The sequence below is a fragment of the Salvelinus fontinalis genome, chromosome 8 (assembly GCF_029448725.1).
Source record: "Salvelinus fontinalis isolate EN_2023a chromosome 8, ASM2944872v1, whole genome shotgun sequence".
Classification (NCBI taxonomy): domain Eukaryota; kingdom Metazoa; phylum Chordata; class Actinopteri; order Salmoniformes; family Salmonidae; genus Salvelinus; species Salvelinus fontinalis.
This window is the reverse complement of record NC_074672.1, coordinates 17,199,927-17,224,192: the sequence shown is the minus strand read 5'-3', so window position 1 is coordinate 17,224,192 and position 24,266 is coordinate 17,199,927. Positions and strand designations below refer to the sequence as shown.

The 24,266-nt window shown below is 44.0% G+C and overlaps 1 protein-coding gene across 3 annotated transcripts in view; it reads right to left on the bottom strand.

Annotated features, from left to right (window-relative positions):
- Positions 1-4,645: 4,645 nt before the first annotated feature.
- LOC129860750 (nucleolar protein 4-like) overlaps positions 4,646-24,266 on the bottom strand; it is a 30,901-nt gene continuing 11,280 nt past the window's right edge. The window contains exons 3-12 of one of the 3 annotated variants that reach the window (XM_055931455.1): positions 23,771-23,926; positions 21,124-21,235; positions 20,223-20,332; positions 16,187-16,328; positions 12,164-12,459; positions 11,794-11,979; positions 11,026-11,202; positions 10,701-10,820; positions 9,711-9,924; positions 4,646-9,479 (exon numbers count right to left, since the gene is read on the bottom strand). In XM_055931455.1, coding sequence (XP_055787430.1) covers positions 9,256-9,479; positions 9,711-9,924; positions 10,701-10,820; positions 11,026-11,202; positions 11,794-11,979; positions 12,164-12,459; positions 16,187-16,328; positions 20,223-20,332; positions 21,124-21,235; positions 23,771-23,926 — 1,737 coding nt within the window. In that variant the 3' untranslated portion in view covers positions 4,646-9,255. Of the gene's footprint in view, positions 9,480-9,710; positions 9,925-10,700; positions 10,821-11,013; positions 11,203-11,793; positions 11,980-12,163; positions 12,460-16,186; positions 16,329-20,222; positions 20,333-21,123; positions 21,236-23,770; positions 23,927-24,266 lie in introns of all 3 variants that reach the window. The other 2 variants (XM_055931454.1, XM_055931456.1) reach the window with 2 other exon arrangements.

Genomic DNA, 24,266 nt, shown 5'->3' with positions numbered 1-24,266 from the left:
TTGTATTCCCTATTCAAGTGACTAAGTCCCTGAATATTTGTTTGTCTATAACTATAGACACTGTACCAGTCAAGTTTGGACACCTACTCAGTGCACGAGGTGTTACTACAGTCCCTGGTTCGAATCCAGGCTGTATCCCATCTGGCTGTGATTGGGAGTCCCATAGGGCAGTGCACAATTGGCCCAGGTTTGCCCTGGGTAGGCTGTCATTGTAAATAAGAACTGGTTCTTAACTAACTTGCCTAGTTAAAAGTTAAATTTAAAAAATCCAGGGTTTTGAAATAACACATGGAAAGACTAAACCAAAAAAGTGTTAATACAAATTCAATTCTATTTCAGATTTGCCTTGACAGCTCTTCACACTCTGTGCATTCATAACCAGCTTCATCAAATGTATTTGTATAGCCCTTCTTACATCAGCTGATATCGAAGTGCTGTACAGAAACCCAGCCTAAAACCCCAAACCGCAGGTGTAGAAACATTGTAGCTAGGGGAAAAACTCCCTAGAAAAGCCAAAACCTAGAGGAACCAGACTGAGGGGTGGCCAGTCCTCTTTTGGCTGTCCCGGGTGGAGATTATAGTGGTTATTTGACCAACAGAACATGGTCAAATAATAATCACAGTAGTTGTCGAGGGTGCAACAAGTCAGCACCTCCGGAGTAAATGTCAGTTGGCTTTTCATAGCCGATCATTGAGAGTATCTCTACCGCTCTACTTCATGCCTTGTTAAGTTGTGGAATATCTTTCATGTTTGAGCCAATCAGTTGTGTTGACAAGGTAGGGTTGGTATACAGAAGAGAGCCCTATTTGGGGAAAAGACTGAAAAGCTCAAATAAGCAAAGAGCAACAGTCCATTTTAAGACAAAATTTCAAGAACTTTGAAAGTTAAGTGCAGTCGCAAAAACTGTTCAGATGAGACTGCGTGAATAAGGCCTTCATGGTCAAATTGCTGCAAAGAAACCACTAAAGGACACCAAGAGACTTGCTTGGGCCAAGAAACACGCTCAATGGACATTAGACCGGCGGAAATCTGTTCTTTGGTCTGATGAGTCCAAATTTGAGATTTTTGGTTCCAACTGCCGTGTCTTTGTGAGACAGAGAGTAGGTGAACAGATGATCTCCACGTGTGCTTTGCTAGTGAACTTGTTGGTTGATTTTTTTAGAATTACTATGTCATTCCATGTGCTATTTCATGGTTTTGATGTCTTCACTATTATTCTACAATGTAGAATTAGTCAAATAAAGAAAAACCCTTGAGTGGGTGTGTCCAAACTTTTGACTGGTGCTGTGTATACTGTTTATATAACTACATGTGTGTGTGTGTGTATATATAGTTTACACACATAATTTAAAATGCAATCTTATCAACAAGATTAGGGTAGAAATTGCTAAGTAGTTATTTTACCTGATTTATTAAATTAATGATGAAAGTGTAGTTTATAACTTTTATAATGAGTCAATATTCTTATTAGCTCATAGCCACTATACTGAACTTGTAAAGTGTCCATGGCTACTAGAGCGGATAGACAGATTTGAGAATGAACCGTTCTGGTGTCCACAATGTGTAACCAGATAACAGTAATGATAATAATCCCCAAAACTCCATTGTCAGTTTTGTTCATGACAATACTGATAAGTGTAGTGTCTGTTTCTATAACATGCTGCCAGCCACTGTTAATGCAATTAGGCTGATTAGGCTACAATATGATTAGCAACAGCTAATTGGTAAAGACGATGGCTTATGCTTATATAATACAGTACACCTGTTCTGAAATATAGGTCAACCACCTGTGGAACATTCTGTGTTGCTGCAGAGTCATTCACATTGTTTTTCACAGTCTCTTAGGGGATAAAAGGGAATGTACACTATATTTTTATACAGACTTTCTATGATCTTAACACATTGGTGGAGTAGGCACCTGAAAATATCAACAAGGACACAATAAAATACACTTTCAAGATTGTTAATTATAGCATGGAACAAATGTGAATACTTCACTAGTTTTACACTGACTGAAGTTGCCAACAAGGTTTACTCCAGTTACTGTAGCTAAGCATTTGATTGAACCTTTATTTATATATTGTTATTGTCATTGAGATAAAATGTCTTTCACAAAAGAGACCTGTAGACATAAGCCTCATTTATACTTGGTTCTAACATGAATCCTTTGTCCTGATCTTTTTTTTTGGGCCGGCAGGATATCCTTGTCCTATCGTGCACTAGGGACTCCTGTGGCCGTCTGGGTTAGGGGAGGGTTTGGCCAGCAGGATATCCTTGTCCTATCGTGCACTAGGGACTTCTGTGGCCGTCTGGGTTAGGGGAGGGTTTGGCCAGCAGGATATCCTTGTCCTATCGTGCACTAGTGACTTCTGTGGCCGTCTGGGTTAGGGGAGGGTTTGGCCAGCAGGATATCCTTGTCCTATCGTGCACTAGTGACTTCTGTGGCGGGCTGGGCGCAGTGCCAGGTGTACGCCAGTTGTACGGTGTTTCCCCTGACACACTGGTGTGGCTGGCTTCCGGGTTAAGTGAGCAGTGTGGCTTGGTTGGGTCGTGTTTCGGAGCACTCACGGCTCTCAACCTTTGCTTCTCCTGAGTCGTACGGTAGTTGCAGCGACAAGACTGTAACTGCCAATTGGCGAACTAAAAATGTTCCACTCTCTACAGACATGGGAATCTCTCATCCAGCATGCTCTCAAATGGTTGAAGTTAGAGCTGGTTAATGTTTAACCAGGATGTGGACATGAAGTTGAGGGTTAGGGTTGAACTGGGTTGTGAGTTAGGGTTGAACTGGGATGTGGACATAAAGCTAGGATTAGGGTTGAGGGTTAGGGTTGAACTGGGATGTGGACATAAAGCTAGTGTTAGAATTAGGGTTGAGGCTAAAGCCAAGGTCAGGATATTCCCCCCCTTTAATAATAAACAAGTAACCTATAAATATTAAGAGTGGGGAGGAACACAGTGTTTGTGTGGGGAGGGGAACACAGTGTTTGTGGGCAGAGCCACTAAGTTCAGTAGGCCAGGGTTAACGTGTTACTCTATCACTGGACTATTTCTGATCAGCAGCATGCAGGGAGAACGTGTACACACTGGGATCATGTTATTGAGTGTTTGCAGACTGTGCGCTGTGGTGCACATGTTCCAATAGGAACTTCCATGTTAACACAGTGTTCCTTGAAGTGTTCAGTAATGCTCAGTAATGTTATGTCTCAACAACAACAGTCTCCTGGCAGTAAAGTATCGCTCAGGTGACCGCCACACGTTTCTGGTCAACACTGAAGCATAAAGATCAAAGGCATAAACTCTGGAGAATAAGATAGTGTTATAATACAAATAATACATTAAAAGAATAAGTTAGTTACTGTTATAGTACAGTTATAATGCAACCCCACTGAGCTTTGGAGATCTGATATATTGCCACATGTGAAGCATGAGAGAGGAAAACCCAGCCTGTGCTTCTGGTACGGTACTCTCTTGGCATGTCAAGGTAGGACTAAGCTCTCCCTCCAACTGGATGCTTATACATTTCCATACATGTGCCCAGATTGTGAAATAGCTTTTGCCTTTTGTTCCCAGCCAGAAACATGTAAACCTGCAACCAATCCTTCTTTAATGAAGCCATTGCTAAGGCCTGCATTCAAACTGAAGAGGCCACAATGAAGATTGTCAAGTTGAAATGGACTTTAAGGAAAATAGCATTGATATTATTTATTCACATGATGCAGAACACTCTCAGTTCTTTGGAATGAGTGCACTATAATAACTTTACACTCACACACTCACTTAGTCAAAGATATTGTTCAATTGGACTGAGGTCCTTCTCTCAAACACACATGCTATTAGCAGCTAAGTATGGGCATAAACAACACCTTTAACATACATTAAGCCCATAGAAAATCCCACAGTTTTGCAGTCAGTTCTGTTACTGTCAGCTAGCCGTGGTCCTATGCTGCGCCCCTGTGAATGTTATTGGTTGATTGCTGAAGTTTAACTGGACGGCTGCTTGCAATCTCCATGCTGCTGCTTTCTGGCTCGTTGCTGATCTCTTGTGGACTTAGGCTGCCACTGCAGTCTTTTACATAGTGGTACACTGTCAGAAGACTCCCTAAGAAAAGAGACATTTACTCTGTTCCCTCGTTCTCAAGTGTTGTTTGATGGCTTGCATCTTATGACATCCTCATTCTACTAGCTGCTTGAGCCTGATGAACTGAAAATGCACTCTTATCTATGTGTCATCAGCACAACAGGTTGAGTACTGCACACTCTAAACATATTTGAGGACTTGGAAGGAGACTTTGTATGGCGTACACTAGCTCATTTAAAAAGAAAAAGTGATTGGCAAGGCAAAGGTAAAATTGTGACAGAGTATGGACAAATCTTTATAACTGTGTTGGACACTGTGGATATAGACACATTTAGGAGGTGCAGCAGCTCAGATAGTGACATTGAACATGATTATGTACTACTGCATCCGCATCCTGGTCATTCTGTGAATATATATTGACACAAAGAGACTGAAGAGGCACCATGGCAACAGAGAAGAGCTTGTGGAGCACGTCTATCCACAAGGCTACTCCATCTCTCCATCTCTCCCATACATTCTCTGCCCTCCATCCCCAATCAAAGAAAGCAATTCAAGTAGCCAAGTTTCGGTTTGATAGCTCATCACACTGTTTTATTCAGTTACTGACATCTCAGAAGAGAGCCTTGCAATGCTGCTGTTGGTAACCAACATTTTTTACCGTAGCGTTGACGTTACACTGAAAAAAAGCGCTATTCAAAACAAACACAAGTCCCTCATCAATAGTGATATGTCAGAGGCAGAGAATATCCTGTCTGGGCGGCTTTGCATGAAACAAACGACAATTTTTCTGCCTTTTCTTTTGTCTTTTTAGTCGCTTCACATATATCAATAAATATTTATACCTATAAACACTTTTCAAAAAAATCTAAATATTCAGTTACAGGTACTGGAAAAAGCTCCACTTTTAGATCACAATGATTAATGTACAAAACAATGATACACGTTTCATATAAATGTCATGGTAATAGGTAGAGAGTCTTTACTGCCATCAGCAAAGATCATAATGGATAAAAAATAAACTCAGAGATTCAGCGTTTCCTGAGGTTCCTGTGTCCCCCCTTGAGGACCAGGAGAGGGGGAATGGCTTTTACATCACATCACTGAGGAGCTGTTACGAAAGGTCAAAGTGTTCCTTATAACAACCAGGGAATGTGATCATAATAGAATCATCATAAAATGATTGCCTGCCACTATGTTTCAACTACTGTACACATGTTCTATTATTAAATGTTTTGTGTTTCTCAGTAATTTAGTTAAATGCTAATGAATCAATTCCGCACCAGGTGCCATGAGCTGCTATCAGCATGTTATAGAGGGCTATTCAGTAGAGGAAAAACTGGTGGGTTATCTGCAATCCCTCAGTGGGGGATCCGTGTATCATTATGCTACTGATAAATCTCAGACAGAGGTAGGCTATTCATGGTGCACTTTGAACTGGCGTGACACTCCCTCTCACTCCAGAATCCCTATAGGGCTATCAGCCATCATCAGATATCAACCCCAACCTGGTTGTCCTAGTCTATCCTCACTTTGGCCATGTGAATGTCATCTGACCTGACCACCATTCAAAGCAGTCACATCTGTCTGCATTTGATGCAATGCACTAAAGACATGTCTGAGTAAATATAAACAGGCGGGGTAGGGTGAGAAAATAACATGGACGAAAAGTAAAAGTCTTTTGAAAAATCTGTACATGTAAACATCACACTTTCACTGAGTCCAAAAAACCAGAAGGAAAAAATACAAAGCGTCACATTGGTATACAGTAAATTACACCCCCGCACAGAACTGCAGTCTCTGGCCAATGCAGGAGAAGTAACAAAGAAAGTAATATCAAGAACATTATACGTTTTACAAAGCACCACCAACTGATAAGTTAAAACAGGCAAGGGTTGAAACGGCGTAGATTTTTCTGGAACAGTGCTGTACCCCACAGAAAAACGATTTAGATTTAAAATGTTTCTTTTACAGCCCTTTGAACAGTTATACAAACATCTGACCACATCAGCAATGCACAAGCTACTAGGGCTTTTACGCTCAGTTTTTTTAATCAAACATCTATACATTACATTGTCCTGCCTATGCAAAGAGAAATCCCACTGGCCACTAAAATGTGTCTACAAATGGTTGTGTTTTCATTGGTCACAGTAGCTGCAGCACACGTAAAATGTAGCTCGTAGTCTTAAGACAAATTAAGAAGAGAAAGTTATCTCTTCCTTTTTTTGAACACACAAAGCAAAGTGATGCATTAGTTTAACGTGGATGAAAAGAATTAAGATCAACCCGGCATCAGTAAAATAATGAAGTGTAGATAGTAGTTTCCTGATGGCTGTTGGAAATGATGGCTGGCCAAAAGTAGACAAGGGGCAAATGGAGGTGGAGGAGACACGGAAGACATTTAAGAGTATCGGGACAGAGCCCCAGGTAGCGATCAAGTTGATTGATAAAGTCTATCCAAACAAGTCTATCCAAATTAACCGTGTTCAAATGTGTGGACGCCTGAGCCTTCCTTGATATTTCAAAATAACAGTTTGTAAAGCCTGACTAGTGTAGCTAAAATACAATTTCGGAAGTCTGATGTGTGCAAAATATAATGAGCTTTTAAAGCAATAGTTTACTTGTGTTGCTAGTAAAAATTCAGATTGAAGTAATTTAGTTTTTAAGACAATGAGATTGGATGAGTCTGGCTTGAGCCTTGCCATGAACTTTATAACCCAGTATTGTGCATTTTAAGAGTGCTTATGTGTTCCACATCAAATTATCCATACGATCAGGGGCGCAACTTTGGCTTTAGAAGTGGGTGGACATATCTTTAAAAAAATGTTTTATCCAATCGGATAAACACTCCAAACAGTCTACCCGAACCCTCATGGTCCTAAAGCGCACCGTTGCCTCATTCTTTATCACATTCCAATGATAAAACTGGGGGGGGACGAAAATGCCATTTCAGAATGTGTCCCCACCCCCCATCCCCAGTGAAAGTTGCACCCCTGCATACAATTATCAGTTGAGTGGACAAAAATATCTACATTTAAATCGATACAGACAATTAAAATGAAAAGCAAAACACACACTCATATCAGCTCTCATCATATACCACCATCACCATCCCATTGTCAAGCACGTTTAGCTTAAATGTGTAAATTGAATTCATGAATCAAGTATGATGTTCTGTAACAATGTCCGGTTACAAATATGTACCATGTTATTTTATCCTGAGCTGTAAAGTGCTTCCAAACTTGCAATAGATTATACATTTGAAATATAATAAAGCAGTCCAATTATGTCATGGATGGTGACCATGAATAAATTACAGATAATTTTGTGCATGTCATTTTAAACGTAGACTGACCGGTTCTTGGATTGATCATCCCAGCAGTTTAGTTAATATATGTGCTGCTGACTTCAATCATTTATGATAAATGACACTGAAATATATTCCTCTCTGGTATGAATTATCTGACAAATCTATAAGGTGCTGACCAGGTTGATTGCGTGAAAGAATTGTTTTCTTTGTTTTCGAATGTTGAGTTTACGGAGCAAACTTGTTTACAATGTCTTGTACAAAAGAGCGTTGGAACGGGCCACTCCACATCACTTCACACAACAAACAGAAATCAAAAACAACACACAGTAATGCTAACGTTCAACAACAATAACAAAAGTAGATAAATAGAATTCTTACAACACATTTCTTAGTGCTGAGTGCTCCACTGACTGGCCTGTCTGTGTATCTGTTCAGAGAAAGGATGTGCTCTGCTTATGGCTACGGTACTCTGTGCTGCCCCCCACGTACAGCGCACACACCATAGCAAGAAATTGAGAGAGTAAACTGTGATGCGATCACACATTTTCAAGATTGTCTTTTGCTACTTTTTTTAAAACAGTGTTGTGTTTGATAACGCAATTTCTGTTGATGAGAAATGCAAAGACGGGTACGAAAGAGGAGTTGAGGCAGAGAGGATATGGTGGGATTTGGAGGGAAATCTTTTTCTATAGCAGGCCAACAGCTGATTACAAGGAGCCCAATGCATTCCTCATACAATTCCATGACACAACCACGTGACGTTCATGAGACAAAGTTCATACGCAACCATGTGCTGTTCATATCTGACTGACTTAAAACAACACAAACTCTTGCAAAACTCTTACAATTGGACTAGGAAATATTCTCACGTTTCAGATCATTCTGTGTCCTATTCATATTTGTCTGATTGGTGCCATTCAATGAAAGGCTTCAGTTATATTAGAGACAAAGACAAACAGCGTTCAAAACAAAGAACAATGAAGCTACAGTGCTGCCAGGGGATATCATTTCTTTCCCCCTTCCATTTATACAGCATTCCTGATTGACAACTAACGTTTCTGCTCCCAGTGGAGCCTCACAAAGTATGGGATGTTTGTTTTTCAGTTTAGCTCATCACACTGAGACTGAAAGCATGGGGAGCAGTTAGAGGTACCATGAGAAGACCTCCTTTTGCACAAAGTCTCACAAAAAGCCATCATGACTATGTGGATATTGGCTTGACTTGCCAAAATGGTATATCCACGCATGCACATTTACTCATTATCTTCCATATTGCACCTTGTTCCACACGTTTCCCAGAAGCAGTAACCTTTTGCCTACGATCCAAAGCCTGTAGGCTTGGAAACATTACAGTGCTTTACCCTACAGGTTTAACATCCCTGTTTGCATACCTACATCTTCAAACTTTAAAAACTACTGTTGAGATGAACAGATCAGTTACAAAAGGTCAAATCTGAAGCAGCAATACATGTTTGACAATTACCTCCTCAGAGCTTAGAAAAGAGCATCCACTGAAGGAGGTGACTTCGGGGTGTTTCTGGAGGAATGGATGAAGTGGTTAGGGTGTAGGTTTGTTATGGGAATGGCAGAAGTTAACTGGGCACTAAGATCAGTGTGAAATTATGGATTGTATTCTTCTTTTAATTGTTTCTGCTCCTGTGATATGTAAACTGTGAATGTGTACCATATATCTACCATCTGCTGTATATGGCCCAATTGTGCAATGCAGTTTTACTCTTATTCTTTACTTTGACTCTTTATTCAGTTGGGTGTATAGATGTCTGACTGTGTGTGACTGAGGGTGATAGTGCAGACGGAGAGTCTGGGGAGACGGCGCGGTTCGGCCCGGTCTGGCCTGGTTCTGTTTCAGTTCTGCTGCAGGATTAGGTTTTCCAGCTCATCTGCGGAGCGGAGCAGGAAGGCGGCAGACTCTCGATACCCGGCGATGAGCTGCCGCACCGCTGTGACCTCAGGGGGGCTGAGCTGAGCCGAGGCTCCTCCCCCGCCTCCACCCTGACCACCGTGACTGTTAGAACTGGAGGAAGAGGAGGAGGTGGGAGCCACAGACTTCATACTGAGATCAGTGGGACCTGGAGAGAGGAATGATAGTTTACTGTAAATTTGATTACCCCATACAGTAAAGAAAGCACAGGATTATTGTTATACACAGGGTCTATAGAAACTGTAATATTATTGATATACATTATAGGCAATAATTAATCACACTAATATAGATACAGGCACATACAATCACACATGGACAAACACATTCCCATTGACTCTGGGTCTAGGAATATAGGAATTGGGTTAAAGCTAATTACCATTGGTCTGTGTGGTGGCACCAGTGGGCGGCAGGTTGTTGCCGATTGCCCCGTAACTGTGGAAGCTGTAGTTGAGGCCTCCGTTGGTGCCGTTGGTGTAGACTGGCTCCTGGGTTTGGGACTGGGAGTAGGCTGAGGCAGCCAGGGAGAAGCCTGAAGGGGCCCCTGAGGCCGGGTCCCTGGAGCCGTTCTTATCAACAGTAGCAAGTTCCTCCTAGGGGAGTAGTTACAATAGTTATTACACTGTACTTACAGGAAGAAGAACATAGTAATAAGAACATGTAAAGTATTAGCAAGATATACAGTAAATTAATATACTGTAGCTACTTACAGATGTACTATCTTAATTTATTCACTCTGTTGTCGCAGAGAATGTGAAAATTGTAGTGTACTCGTGGTTTAAAAACGCTTCTAAAGTTTGTAATGTCCACTTTAAAATGTCAGACTTTATGTATTCTAACAACAAAAAATGATCAACCCCTACAAAAATGTCCATTAATTATAATCCAAATAATAATTCACATTTCCTGTTGCAGCATGATTATATTCCTGCTGTCAGAAACTGGTCAAGTTAAGATAGAACATCTGTACTGCACATACTGCTAGTGATGTCACCAAATTTTCTGTAAATTGTCATTATTTCACCACTATGGCCTATTTATTGCCTTACCTCCCTAATCTTACTACATTTGCACACACTGTACATAGATTTCTATTGTGTTATTGACTGTACGTTTGTTTATCCCATGTGTAACTCTGTGTTGTTTGTGTCGCACTGCTTTGCTTTATCTTAGCCAGGTAGCAGTTGTAAATGAGAACTTGTTCTCAACTGGTTTAATAAATTTTTAAAATTAAAATAAAAACTATTCTGTAAATATTCCAGAATAACACACTCTTTATCTACTGTCATGGATAAACAAACAGACAAATGAATACACTCGAAAATCACATTAATGAATGAATACACACATTCTGTGAACACACACTCACAGGGCCTTGATAGACATCTAGTCGCATCCTCTTGGCAGCATTGCGTGTCTCACTTTCACAAGCAGCAGCAAGAATGTTCTCTGCCATGGCAGAGGTGAGGTGGGGAGGTGTGGGCCGTGTCTGACAGCACAGACAAAACAGAGACAGTGTGAAGGGTGTGCATTATAACATTACTGTGCGAGTGAATTTAGTGAACGTTTATGCATGTTCATGAAACGTGTACATTGGCAGATAAAAAAGCATAGCTTTCTACAAATCCTGGCCGTCCTAGTCTCTAAAAACAATCAGAATACGGAGGGGAACAGTGTCCTACCTCAAAACCAACCTTCTTCAAACGGCGGCAGGACTTGAGGTAGGTGCGGATGCGCTTGCGGGAGCGCTCCTGGAACTCAGGGAACTGTCGGCTGCACGACTCAATGATGGCCTGGATCTTCTCCTTGGGCTGCTTGGAGATGGGCACCATGCGGTCCAGGTTCTCATCCACAAACAGACGAACAAACATCTGAGAAGGCAGAGATGGAGGGGGAAGGGAGGAGAGAGGGGAGGTTGGGGTGTAGAGGGGAGGAGAGGGGGAAGAGAGAGTTTATAAGGGACACAAGAGAGGATGGGGGGTGTAGAGGGGAGGAGAGGGGGAAGAGGGAGTTTATAAGGGAGATGAGAGGATGGGGGGTGTAAAGGGTAGAGAAAGGATGGGGGTGTAAAAGGGACGAGAGAGGAGAAGTGGGTGTAGAGTAGGGGGAAGCAGGAGGGGGAGGTGTTAACAGGGGAAAAAAGAGCCAAAGCAGAAAGGGGAGCAGCCAGGGCGGTGGAGCATGAAATAGGGTGGAAAGAAAAGGAGAAGGGATAAAGAGGGGGGAGAGAGGAAATAAGATATACTGAATACCAAAGATTTGAAGCATGTCATTTCAAATTTTAACTCTTACATTCATATTCTTTAGAAAAAGAGCAAACATGACTTCTTTGTTGATATTTGGGTTGCATAAAGACCAAATGCGTTGCATAAAGGCCAACTGCATTGCATAAAGGCCAATTGCTAAGTAATACAACCATTGAAGTCTATATTTACAAGTGACAGTTGTGATGGGACTCTTACATTGAAGGCTTTCAGCCTCTCTGGGTCCATTCCCTCTGCATCAGTGATCTTATCACTGTCATCATGGTCGTCGTGATCGTCATCATCATCATCAATGATCTGAGCACGCCCAGAGGTCAAGTCCTCAGCACTCATGCTCAGTTCAGTCTTCACTGAGTCATAGCTTCCGGAGCTGTACTGAGGAGACTAAACACAAACACACACACACACACAGAGACAAACACACACACACACACACAGAGAGACAAACACACACACACGTACACACATACACACACACATATCGCTATTAAAGCAACAGTTGAGGACACAAAGCAATGTTCAAGGTTCCTATCAAAAGGCCATATTCAAATACCTTCGCTATCCTTACCTTGTTGCCGTAGTCTGGATTCCCGGGGCACTTCCTGGTGGAGTCAGTTGGGTAGGGCGTCCCAACAGGGCTCCCCACAGGCAGCAATCTGTCGGTCAGATTGACTGGTTGCTGGTCCTCTGAGGAGGAAGAGGAGGAGGTGGTGGTGCTGAAGTCCAGGGGAGCACTCACCCCGTTCTCAGTCACCTCCCTGTATGGAGCCAATCCATCTGGAGGGACAGCGCCCACAACCATCGCCTCCGGAGGAGTCAGAGCTGGCAGACCGTGGCCACTGCCACTCTCAGAGGAGTCATCATCTGTCAGAGAGAGCAGGAGAGAGAGAAACGGGAAAGAGATGGAAACACTGATGTAAAATCCACTGATGGAAACACCACTGATGTAAAATCCACTAATGGAAACACCACTGATGGAAACACCACTGATGTAAAATCCACTAATGGAAACACCAATGATGGAAACACCACTGATGTAAAATCCACTAATGGAAACACCACTAATGGAAACACCACTGATGTAAAATCCACTAATGGAAACACCACTAATGGAAACACCACTGATGGAAACACCACTGATGTAAAATCCACTAATGGAAACACCACTGATGTAAAATCCACTAATGGAAACACCACTGATAGAAACACCACTGATGGAAACACCACTGATGGAAACACCACTGATGGAAACACCACTAATGGAAACACCACTGATGTAAAATCCACTAATGGAAACACCACTGATAGAAACACCATTGATGGAAACACCACTGATGGAAACACCACCTCACCTATTCCCAGCAACGCAAGGTAGTATAATGATTTACAGATTATGTTTAACTCAAATTAGTCTCAACAAATACAGAGATTACCATTCATTAAAAAAATCTCACCATTACACCATTTTTGAATAAAAATGCAAACAGATAAATCCTGCCAATAGAGTTTTTGCTAATGGTCCAAGCTAGGTTGGTGTGTTGAGAGGATGCTCTGTGTGGCTGTTGTTTTTGATGGAGTAAATGTGTACATGTTTTTGCTTGCTCAATAATTTCTCTCCTTAGTTGGGGGAGGGGTCGACATGCATTATGTTGTGCTGTCAGAGTGTTTGTATAGGAAGAGGGGGGTATTGGGGTCAGCTGTCAGAGTGTTTGTATAGGAAGAGGGGGGTATTGGGGTCAGCTGTCAGAGTGTTTGTATAGGAAGAGGGGGGTATTGGGGTCAGCTGTCAGAGTGTTTGTATAGGAAGAGGGGGGTATTGGGGTCAGCTGTCAGAGTGTTTGTATAGGAAGAGGGGGGTATTGGGGTCAGCTGTCAGAGTGTTTGTATAGGAAGAGGAGGGTATTGGGGTCAGCTGTCAGAGTGTTTGTATAGGAAGAGGAGGGTATTGGGGTCAGCTGTCAGAGTGTTTGTATAGGAAGAGGAGGGTATTGGGGTCAGCTGTCAGAGTGTTTGTATAGGAAGAGGGGGGTATTGGGGTCAGCTGTCAGAGTGTTTGTATAGGAAGAGGGGGGTATTGGGGTCAGCTGTCAGAGTGTTTGTATAGGAAGAGGAGGGTATTGGGGTCAGCTGTCAGAGTGTTTGTATAGGAAGAGGAGGGTATTGGGGTCAGCTGTCAGAGTGTTTGTATAGGAAGAGGAGGGTATTGGGGTCAGCTGTCAGAGTGTTTGTATAGGAAGAGGAGGGTATTGGGGTCAGCTGTCAGAGTGTTTGTATAGGAAGAGGAGGGTATTGGGGTCAGCTGTCAGAGTGTTTGTATAGGAAGAGGGGGGTATTGGGGTCAGCTGTCAGAGTGTTTGTATAGGAAGAGGGGGGTATTGGGGTCAGCTGTCAGAGTGTTTGTATAGGAAGAGGGGGGTATTGGGGTCAGCTGTCAGAGTGTTTGTATAGGAAGAGGGGAGTATTGGGGTCAGCTGTCAGAGTGTTTGTATAGGAAGAGGGGGGTATTGGGGTCAGCTGTCAGAGTGTTTGTATAGGAAGAGGGGGGTATTGGGGTCAGCTGTCAGAGTGTTTGTATAGGAAGAGGGGGGTATTGGGGTCAGCTGTCAGAGTGTTTGTATAGGAAGAGGGGGGTATTGGGGTCAGCTGTCAGAGTGTTTGTATAGGAAGAGGGGGGTATTGGGGTCAGCTGTCAGAGTGTTTGTATAGGAAGAGGGGGGTATTGGGGTCAGCTGTCAGAGTGTTTGTATAGGAAGAGGAGGGTATTGGGGTCAGCTGTCAGAGTGTTTGTATAGGAAGAGGGGGGTATTGGGGTCAGCTGTCAGAGTGTTTGTATAGGAAGAGGAGGGTATTGGGGTCAGCTGTCAGAGTGTTTGTATAGGAAGAGGGGGGTATTGGGGTCAGCTGTCAGAGTGTTTGTATAGGAAGAGGGGAGTATTGGGGTCAGCTGTCAGAGTGTTTGTATAGGAAGAGGGGGGTATTGGGGTCAGCTGTCAGAGTGTTTGTATAGGAAGAGGAGGGTATTGGGGTCAGCTGTCAGAGTGTTTGTATAGGAAGAGGGGGGTATTGGGGTCAGCTGTCAGAGTGTTTGTATAGGAAGAGGAGGGTATTGGGGTCAGCTGTCAGAGTGTTTGTATAGGAAGAGGGGGGTATTGGGGTCAGCTGTCAGAGTGTTTGTATAGGAAGAGGGGGGTATTGGGGTCAGCTGTCAGAGTGTTTGTATAGGAAGAGGGGGGTATTGGGGTCAGCTGTCAGAGTGTTTGTATAGGAAGAGGGGGGTATTGGGGTCAGCTGTCAGAGTGTTTGTATAGGAAGAGGAGGGTATTGGGGTCAGCTGTCAGAGTGTTTGTATAGGAAGAGGGGGGTATTGGGGTCAGCTGTCAGAGTGTTTGTATAGGAAGAGGAGGGTATTGGGGTCAGCTGTCAGAGTGTTTGTATAGGAAGAGGGGGGTATTGGGGTCAGCTGTCAGAGTGTTTGTATAGGAAGAGGGGAGTATTGGGGTCAGCTGTCAGAGTGTTTGTATAGGAAGAGGGGGGTATTGGGGTCAGCTGTCAGAGTGTTTGTATAGGAAGAGGAGGGTATTGGGGTCAGCTGTCAGAGTGTTTGTATAGGAAGAGGAGGGTATTGGGGTCAGCTGTCAGAGTGTTTGTATAGGAAGAGGGGGGTATTGGGGTCAGCTGTCAGAGTGTTTGTATAGGAAGAGGGGGGTATTGGGGTCAGCTGTCAGAGTGTTTGTATAGGAAGAGGGGGGTATTGGGGTCAGCTGTCAGAGTGTTTGTATAGGAAGAGGGGGGTATTGGGGTCAGCTGTCAAACTAATAGGGGGTGCTTTTGCAGTGGAGGCTTGAGTTATGATGGAGGTTTCAAACGGGGGAAGATGGAGATGAGGAGGGAGGAAGGGAGGAGGGGGAGAACATGATGGGGAAGAGGTGAAGGGGCAGAAACAGACCCTCACAAGGCTGGCATGTGAAGTATGAGGGAACAGTATTGAAGTGTGACAATAACACTGTTGGGGGTATGCTGTTAAACCACAAAGACAGCTGATTTCTACCACTCTAACCATCGCCTTTTCCCTAAGGCAGGGGGGACCATCAAAGTCTCCCTTTCCTCCATTCAAATCTAAAAGGGTCCACTCACAGGGATTTCCATTGTTGTGCTGAGCCTGTGAGGCCTCGTATGGCTTTTTTTCTATTGTGTTGACTACTAAGAATCCAGCCAGTGCAAAATCTGTGACTTTTTCTTTGAATACACTATACAGTACAAACTGATAACCGGTTATCTATAGTGGATGTCCACTTTCCCTTCATGAGGTAGTCATGGATGGAGGTGGGGGTGGGTGGAGGCCCTTAGGCATTAGGGATTAAGGTTGGGTTGGGGTACTGAAACACTCCACATGAAGGGGGAGTTGGTTTTATTAGTACATTAATAACATGTTGCTGCCTGTACTATGAGTATATGCCCCCCCCCCCCCCCCCCCCCCCACACACACACACACACACCTGTTAATGTACACACCAACTCCAACTCATCCATTGCGTGTAAGCAGGAGCATACTGCACACAAACACACAAACACAAAAAGGCCAGCAGTTTACCATCCTCCTCTTTGAGTGTGGTCTGTGGGCTTTGTACATTTTCTCCATTGGGGGGACTGAGCTCAGGGACAGGGGGACGCTCAGCAGAGACCCACGTGGGCTCAGTCATATCCATGTCCTCACTGCTCACCGAACTGTCATCCTGAGGAGAGCGAGAGACATAGAAATGGGAAGATTGAGACACTTATCAAGCTACAATTTCGTCCCTGGGGAGAAGTCTAGGAAAAGTGAATAGGCTGCTGAAGAGAGCAGTAGACTGCATGAGGTAAATCACTCTCACTCAGGAGGACAAAGGCTAGACCAAAAAGCTTCCCCTTTGCCACTTTTTATTTGAGCTAGCAGTCAGGGCATGTGTTAAACACACACAATAAGAGTACATTATGAAAAATGGAAATGGAAAGCACAGTCCACACTCAGTCCAAGTTGAGGCAATGACATTTTCTCCTGAGAGAATCTCCTTATTAAATAATGTGTCTTGAAGCGCTGTTATTTTTAACTGTGGAAAGTAGAAACCCAAAACTTGTTCACTCTAATGGAACACAGCCAGGAGTAGCCTAGCAGTTAAGAGGTTTGGGCCAATAGCCGAAAGTTTGCTGGTTTGATTCTCCTAGCAGGCAAGGTGGAAAATTCTGCTGTTCTGCCCTGACTTTGGTAAATAATCTACTTACAAGGAGGCCTGGCCTATATGCACTGTAAACCCCAAGGCAATTTTAACTCAATACTTCTAGTAAGTTGTACTCAAAGTTAATGAAAAGTCATTATAACTTCAAATGTTTATGTGGTACTGACTCAAAACTAAATGACAAGTCACACCAACTAAATTGTTTGAAGATAGGATAACAAATGAACTTTTTTTCCCAGCATGCTCTACTGCAGGTAGAGTTTTTGGAATTGTTTTTAATATCTGTGTTTTTGCATGTACATTGAGTGATTGATTGATTAAATGTTAAGCTACACAAAGATACTTTTTTTTTTAGAATCTAATCCAATCATTGCATTTTTGCACCCGCTACTGAAATGGTTGTTCCAGTTTAAATGGCTTAGGTATTTTCCTCCCACTGTTCTTAACACTGGCAGTCATTATGAATGCAGGTTGTGGGTGAATACAAATTTCAAGTGTTGGATAGCCTAACGCTGGCTAGATTCCAATAGGAATTACAAATCACTTTGCAAGCCAGCATAATGTGATTACAGTTAGGGTTGTACAATCCTGGTTAATTTCCCAAGTTTTCTATAAATCATGGTTGGAAGATTACTGGAATTTTGAGGGGAATGTTATAGTATTTTGCAACCCTACTTGCAGGCCTGATGTGGCCTGTAAAACTATGAGTTTCAGGCCACTGTATAAGGCCTTATTATATATGTAATGGCTCAATTTTAATTAGAATATTTGCCTCGGAACTCACTTCGTGAAGGCCACAGGACGGAAAATTAAAGAATTCAGCAACCATGTCTCTGTCACTAACAAATAGTCATGGGTGGTAACTCTACAATTCAATTGAAAATGCAAGACACACTGGGAAATTATTAGAGGCATGGCTTACTGGGGGCCTTAAATGTAAGTATACCTTACTCAAGAATTTTTAAGTGTCTTTCCTTACTCAAGAATATTTAAGTTTCTTAACTTCATTTTTTTTAGGTAATCAGTTTTCTCAAAATGTTTGAGTAGCCAGAACTTATCCGATTTTACAGTGTGCATGAGGAAATAACATCTACTGCTCTTGCCAGGCCAGGGGTGTTGCAGATGGGGTTAGCTTATTATGAATACACTGGCTAATACCTTGCATATATCATGAACCTATGAGAACACAGTTGAACCCACATACAGAACAGTACAGTATAGTACAGTACAGTAAGAACCAAGAACTGATATCCTCCTGAGGAAACACAACACACTCCTCTGAGGGTTCTGTAGAGGGCTGAGGCACTTACTGGAGGCTCTATTAGGTACCAAGTGATGCATGGTGTAATAAAGAGAGAGAGGGGAGGAGAGAGAGGGGAGGATAGAGAGAGGGGAGTAGAGAAAGAGTGGAGGAGAGAGAGAGGGGAGGATAGAGAGGGAAGGAGATAGAGAAGGGAGGAGAGATAGAGACGGGAGGAAAAATAGAGAGGGAAGAGAGATAGAGAGGGGAGGAGAGATAGAGAGGGGAGGAAAGATAGAGAGGGTAGAGAGAGTAGAGAAATAGAGAGGGGAGGAGAGATAGTTTGAGAGAGGGGGAGAGAGAGGGAGAGAGAGAGGGGAGAGAGAAAAGAAGAGAGGCAGAGACAGCTAGAAAGGGGTGAGTTGGAGAGTGATAAAGGATGAGGGAGACCTGAAGCGGCAGGCAGAAACATGGGATGTAAATAAATAGAATACCCTATTCTGTTCTATGTTAACCACCCTCCCAAACTTCCAATAGTGTTTGGAACACAATGACCACCACATTAGAAGGGCCCTCTGCAAGAACTCTCCACCACTCTTTCCGTTGCTGTTTTTTATTCTCTCGCTCTCCTTCTCTCTCTCTCTTACACATGCACATGCATGTTTAATTGATTTAGGCATTTATGCATGAATAAACGACGTGCACAATCTCCGACATGAAAGCTGTGAAAAGTGACATCATTGATGACATAGGCTACCATGCCCTGCAGCCAAAATGTCAACTGGTCAAGCAAAGGTGAGATTCATTCAAAACGGAACTGACTGAGCTGTACCACGGCAATATCTTCAAAATACACTATATATACAAAGGTATGTGAACACCCCTTCAAATTAGTGGATTTGGCTATTTCAGCCGCAACCGTTGCTGACAGGTGTGTAAAATCAAGCACACCACCATGCAATCTCCATAGACAAACATTGGCAGTAGAATGGCCTTAATGAAGAGCTCAGTGACTTACAACGTGGCACTGTCATAGGATGCCACCATTCCAACAACTCAGTTCGTCAAATTTCTACCCTGCTAGAGCTGCCCCGGTCAACTGTAAGTGCTGTTATTGTGAAGTGTAAACTTCTTGGATCAACAACGGTGATTTCCCTAAAATCCTACCGCGCGGGTGTGCGTAAGAAGTCCAGTGTTGGAGTAGAATGAGGCAGAGTGTTGTCTCTGATGTCACTGTCACGATACAGTAGCCTACAGCAGCCTACAGCAGCCTACAGTAGCCTACAGTAGCCTACAGCAGCCTACAGCAGCCTACAGTGGCCTACAGCAGCCTACAGTAGTCTACAGCAGCCTACAGTAGCCTACAGTAGCCTACAGTAGCCTACAGTAGCCTACAGCAGCCTATAGTGGCCTACAGCAGCCTACAGTAGCCTACAGTAGCCTACAGCAGCCTACAGTAGCCTACAGCAGCCTATAGTGGCCTACAGAAGCCTACAGTAGCCTACCGCAGATTACAGTGGCCTACAGCAGCCTACAGTAGCCTACAGCAGCCTACAGCAGCCTACAGTGGCCTACAGCAGCCTACAGTAGCCTACAGTAGCCTACAGCAGCCTATAGTGGCCTACAGCAGCCTACAGTAGCCTACAGTAGCCTACAGCAGCCTACAGTAGCATACAGCAGCCTATAGTGGCCTACAGTAGCCTACCGCAGATTACAGTGGCCTACAGCAGCCTACAGTGGCATATAATCAAATCCTGTCCGGGTCTTTAGATTCTAATTGGTGAATCTGCTGCCTCCCTTGCTGTGTTTAGATAGTTGGTTGACCATAACATTGTCCTCACCCCTCCATCTTTTTTTCATGGCACTTGATGTTAAATTTCTAGTAGATCCCGCTAGGCCCTGTGCTGAATGCAAAGTTGTAGACAAAGAAGATAAACTGAGTCAATCTGGGCTTCATTTTTGTTGTTGTTGCAATCCATTGCAGTTGAGTGGGTCCTGATGTTCCAGAGGACGTAAACCTATCGGTGTCTACCCTACTCGCAAAGTCAAAGAAATGTGTGGATATGGAAACGTTACAAATGTCCCCCCCCCCACACCCTTTACCCCCCCCCCCCCCCCCCCCCCGAACACACACCCACCCGAACACACACCCACCCACACACTGTATGCCTTACCCGCTCATTGGCAGTCATGCACTGTAGTTTCATCTGTTTCAGGTAGGTGGCAGTCAGTGGCATGTTGTAGTCAATGAGGTCCGGAACCAAGGAGGTTGGTCGATCATTTTCTGTACAGAGAATACAGTAACACTCATACAGTAAGATCATTCCCAAAACAAACAATCAGGTAAAGCAAACTAGGCATTAAGAGCTTTTTGAGTACTCCCACGTGCCATTTGGGCTCCGCAACACCCCTACACTGTCTATTGGTTTTCTTTGACCGGAATGTCCATTCATCTGATCTGGTTCCTCTGATCTTAATCAGAATCGATCTCCGATTAAAAGGCAATTATGACAACCATGGTGGCCCTTGAGATCTGGAGTCATGAACTACTGTTTTAATGCTGCAACCTAAACAATGGGAAGCCCTCTGTGTTCCCCACCATGACCACTAGAGAGACCCCATGCTCCTTCTATTGGAACATTGTATTCATTATTTAGGACCTCTTGGGTCTTTGTTCCATCATTTGGCTTAATGATGGCCTCCACCTTTAATTGCCCCTAAAAATGGCTTACGAAACATTCACAGAGACCTACGACTATATATTTAAATGACAGATTGGACACTGCGTTGAGTGTGTGAAGCCCAATGAATATGGGGCTGTAGATGTACTAGCAGTCAATTCAATGGGTCAATATGTATAGTAGCATTGCAATTCAGAATTTTGACAAAGGTAGTAGGAAGGTGATATGCGTTATAACAATAACCCCTTATAAAGCTTTAGAAGGAATTGTTTCTATTCAGATAGATGTCAAATTGAAAGGAGTCTTTCTTATCAAACAAGACTTTTATACCTGAATAAATATATACAGTCAATTAATAAACAGGAGCCAGTAAACTGACTTGGGAGTTAGTAACCTTTGAACTCTGCAGTGCTGGGATTGATGTGCATCCTCTTCTGACACTCTCCACAGTTCATTAGGAAGCGTGTCACTGCCTCCCTGGGCAGGAAGGCGTACGTCTCCGCTATCTGTGCCAGGGGAAAGGTCAGAAGGCACAGGTCAGGGCAGGAGTAGAGGAGGTATAAACTGTTATTAAAGCCTGGGATCAGTGATTATGTTAATGCTTCGTTATCTGGGGTTGGCATGGTGAGGAAGGAATCCTTCCTCAATGCTCCAACAACCTCTCTCTCTCTCTCACACACATCTGCTGCTGATATCCTGACTGTTTGAATTGACCATCTACTTATTTCTGCTTTGATATCCCATGCTGGAGCTGGGGCCTTTTCTTCACCTGCTCGCTCTCTCTCAGGTGCAGCTGACTCATATATATTCCCCTCTCTCTCCCTCTCTATCTCCCTTCTCTGTTTATCTCTGCCTCTCTGCCCCCACTGGCGTTTCCCTGCTAAACAAGGCGACCTTCATGTGACCATGGCAAGGCAGCAGGGATGCCCAGCTCACCCCCCTCTCCCCCTCCCCCAGGGCAGCATAGAGGGAAAGGCCGACCAGAGGAATCTACACTTCCCAGAAGGCCAAGGTGACAGCTCCATATTATGCCCCTGCCCCAATGGCGCTCAGTGCCTTCTCAAAAGGGTACGTGCTATGAGATGTGACAGGACCTCTCTACAGGGCAGGGGCGAGAGGCAAGAGAGGGAAATGGCCCTGGTCCCCAGGGGGTTTAACAGCCATGCTCCCTAAAAAACTGTCTCACAACACAGACAAAGACCCCCCAGCTGCAGACACAGACTTGGCTCTTCAGACCTCACTAGATCCTAAATACACTGGGTGAATACAGTTGCAACATAGAACAATATGATCTAGGAATGCATACGCTGTTGATGATGTGGTTTATCTATGTGCTATACTTTTTTTTTTAATCAAATCAAATTTTATTAGTCACATGCGCTGAATACAACAGGTGTAGATCTTACAGTGAAATGATTACTTACAAGCCCTTAACCAACAAAGCAGTTTTACCAAAAATACAGAAAAAATAAGAAATAAAGTAACAAATAATTAAAGAGCAGCAGTGAATTAATAATAGCGAGGCTATATACAGGGGGTACCGGTACAATGTGCGGGGGCACCGGTTAGTCAAGGTAATTGAGGTAATATATACATGTGGGTAGAGTTATTAAAGTGACTTATGCATAGATAATAACAGAGAGTAACAGCAGCGTAAAAGAGGGGGGGGGCGGCAATGCAAATAGTCTGGGTTAGCCATTTGATTAGATGGTCAGTTGTCTTATGGCTTAGGGGTAGAAGCTGTTTAGAAGCCTCTTGGACCTAGACTGGCGCTCTTGCCCTGCGGTAGCAGAGAGAACAGTCTATGACTAGGGTGGCTGGAGTCTTTGACAATTTTTAGGGCCTTCCTCTGACACCACCTTGTATAGAGGTCCTGGATGACAGGAAGCTTGGCCCCACTGATGTACTGGGCCGTACGCACTACCCTCTGTAGTGCCTTGCGGTCGGAGGCCAAGCAGTTGCATACCAGGCGTAGATGCAACCAGCCAGGATGCTCTCAATGGTGCAGTTGTAGAACCTTTTGAGGATCTGAGGACCTATGCCAAATCTTTTCAGTCTCCCGAGGGGAATAGGTTTTGTCATGCCCTCTTCCCGACTGTTTTGGTGTGCTTGGACCATGTTAGTTTGTTGGTGATGTGGACATCAAGGAACTTGAAGCTCTCAACCTGCTCCACTATGGCCCTGTCGATGAGAATAGGGGCATCCTCGGTCCTCCTTTTCCTGTAGTCCACAATCATCTCCTTTGTCTTGATCACGTTGAGGGAGAGGTTGTTGTCCAGGCACCATACAGCCAGGTCTCTGACCTCCTCCCTATAGGCTGTCTCATCGTTGTTGGTGATCAGGCCTACAAATGTTGTGTCATCGGCAAACTTAATGATGGTGTTGGAGTCATGCCTGGCCATGCAGTCATGAGTGAACAGGGAGAACAGGAGGGGACTGAGCACGCACCCCTGAGGGGCCCCCGTGTTAAGGATCAGCGTGGCAGATGTGTTGTTACCTACCTTTACCACCTGGGGGCGGCCTGTCAGGAAGTCTAGGATCCAGTTGCAGAGGGAGGTGTTAAGTCCCAGGGTCCTTAGCTTAGTGATGAGCTTTGAGGGCACTATGCTGAGCTGTAGTCAATGAATAGCATTCTCACATAGGTGTTCCTTTTGTCCAGGTGTGAAAGGGCAGTGGTGTGAAAGGGCAGTGTGGAGCCCAATAGAGATTGCATCATCTGTGGATCTGTTGGGGCGGTATGCAAATTGGAGTGGGTGTAGGGTTTCTGGGATAATGGTGTTGATGTGAGCCATGACCAGCCTTTCAAAGAACTTCATGGCTACATACATACATGAGTGCTACAGGTCGGTAGTCATTTATACTTTTGTCTCCTGTTGAGGATGCGTGGTTGTCTAAGTAACTACTGAAAAAGAAATAGCCAGTCTATAAAATGCATATTTTTTGTGGCAGTTTCTAAGAGAATAGGAAGATGCTTTAGTACAGTCTATATAGGATGCCTATTGATGAACTGATTGTTTATGTTGGCTCGGTGCCAGTCTTACTGCTTTATAGGTCTTCTTCTGGCCAGCGTGTTTAGGTGCTCTACCAGGATCGGCACCCATCTCCACATGCATGGCATAGATGATGTCGAAGAAGTCCTCCACCACTGCTACCCTCTTCAGGGATGAGCTGTCCTGGGCCGAGCCTGCATCTGCACACTGGAAGACAGAGAGGGAAACATTCAATACCCTGCCTGAGAAGACTAAGGCCTGTATGTGTGTGTGTGTGTGTGGGGGGGGGGGGGGGGGGGGGGGGGGTACACGTGTGGGTGTGTTGTCCGTGCATGCATGTGTGTGTGTTTCAGTTCTCTATGGAAAAAGATCTCCGAAACATAACGGTCATGAAAATCTGAAAATATCTGAACCCCTGAGGCTATTGGCTGATACAGGGCTCGTAGTGTGAATGTTAACAAGATGGTTTTCTTATCCCAGCTTTGAGAACAGTGATGATGATTCAGCAGAGCAATATGGATCAGCACACAGGAGTGACAAATATGGA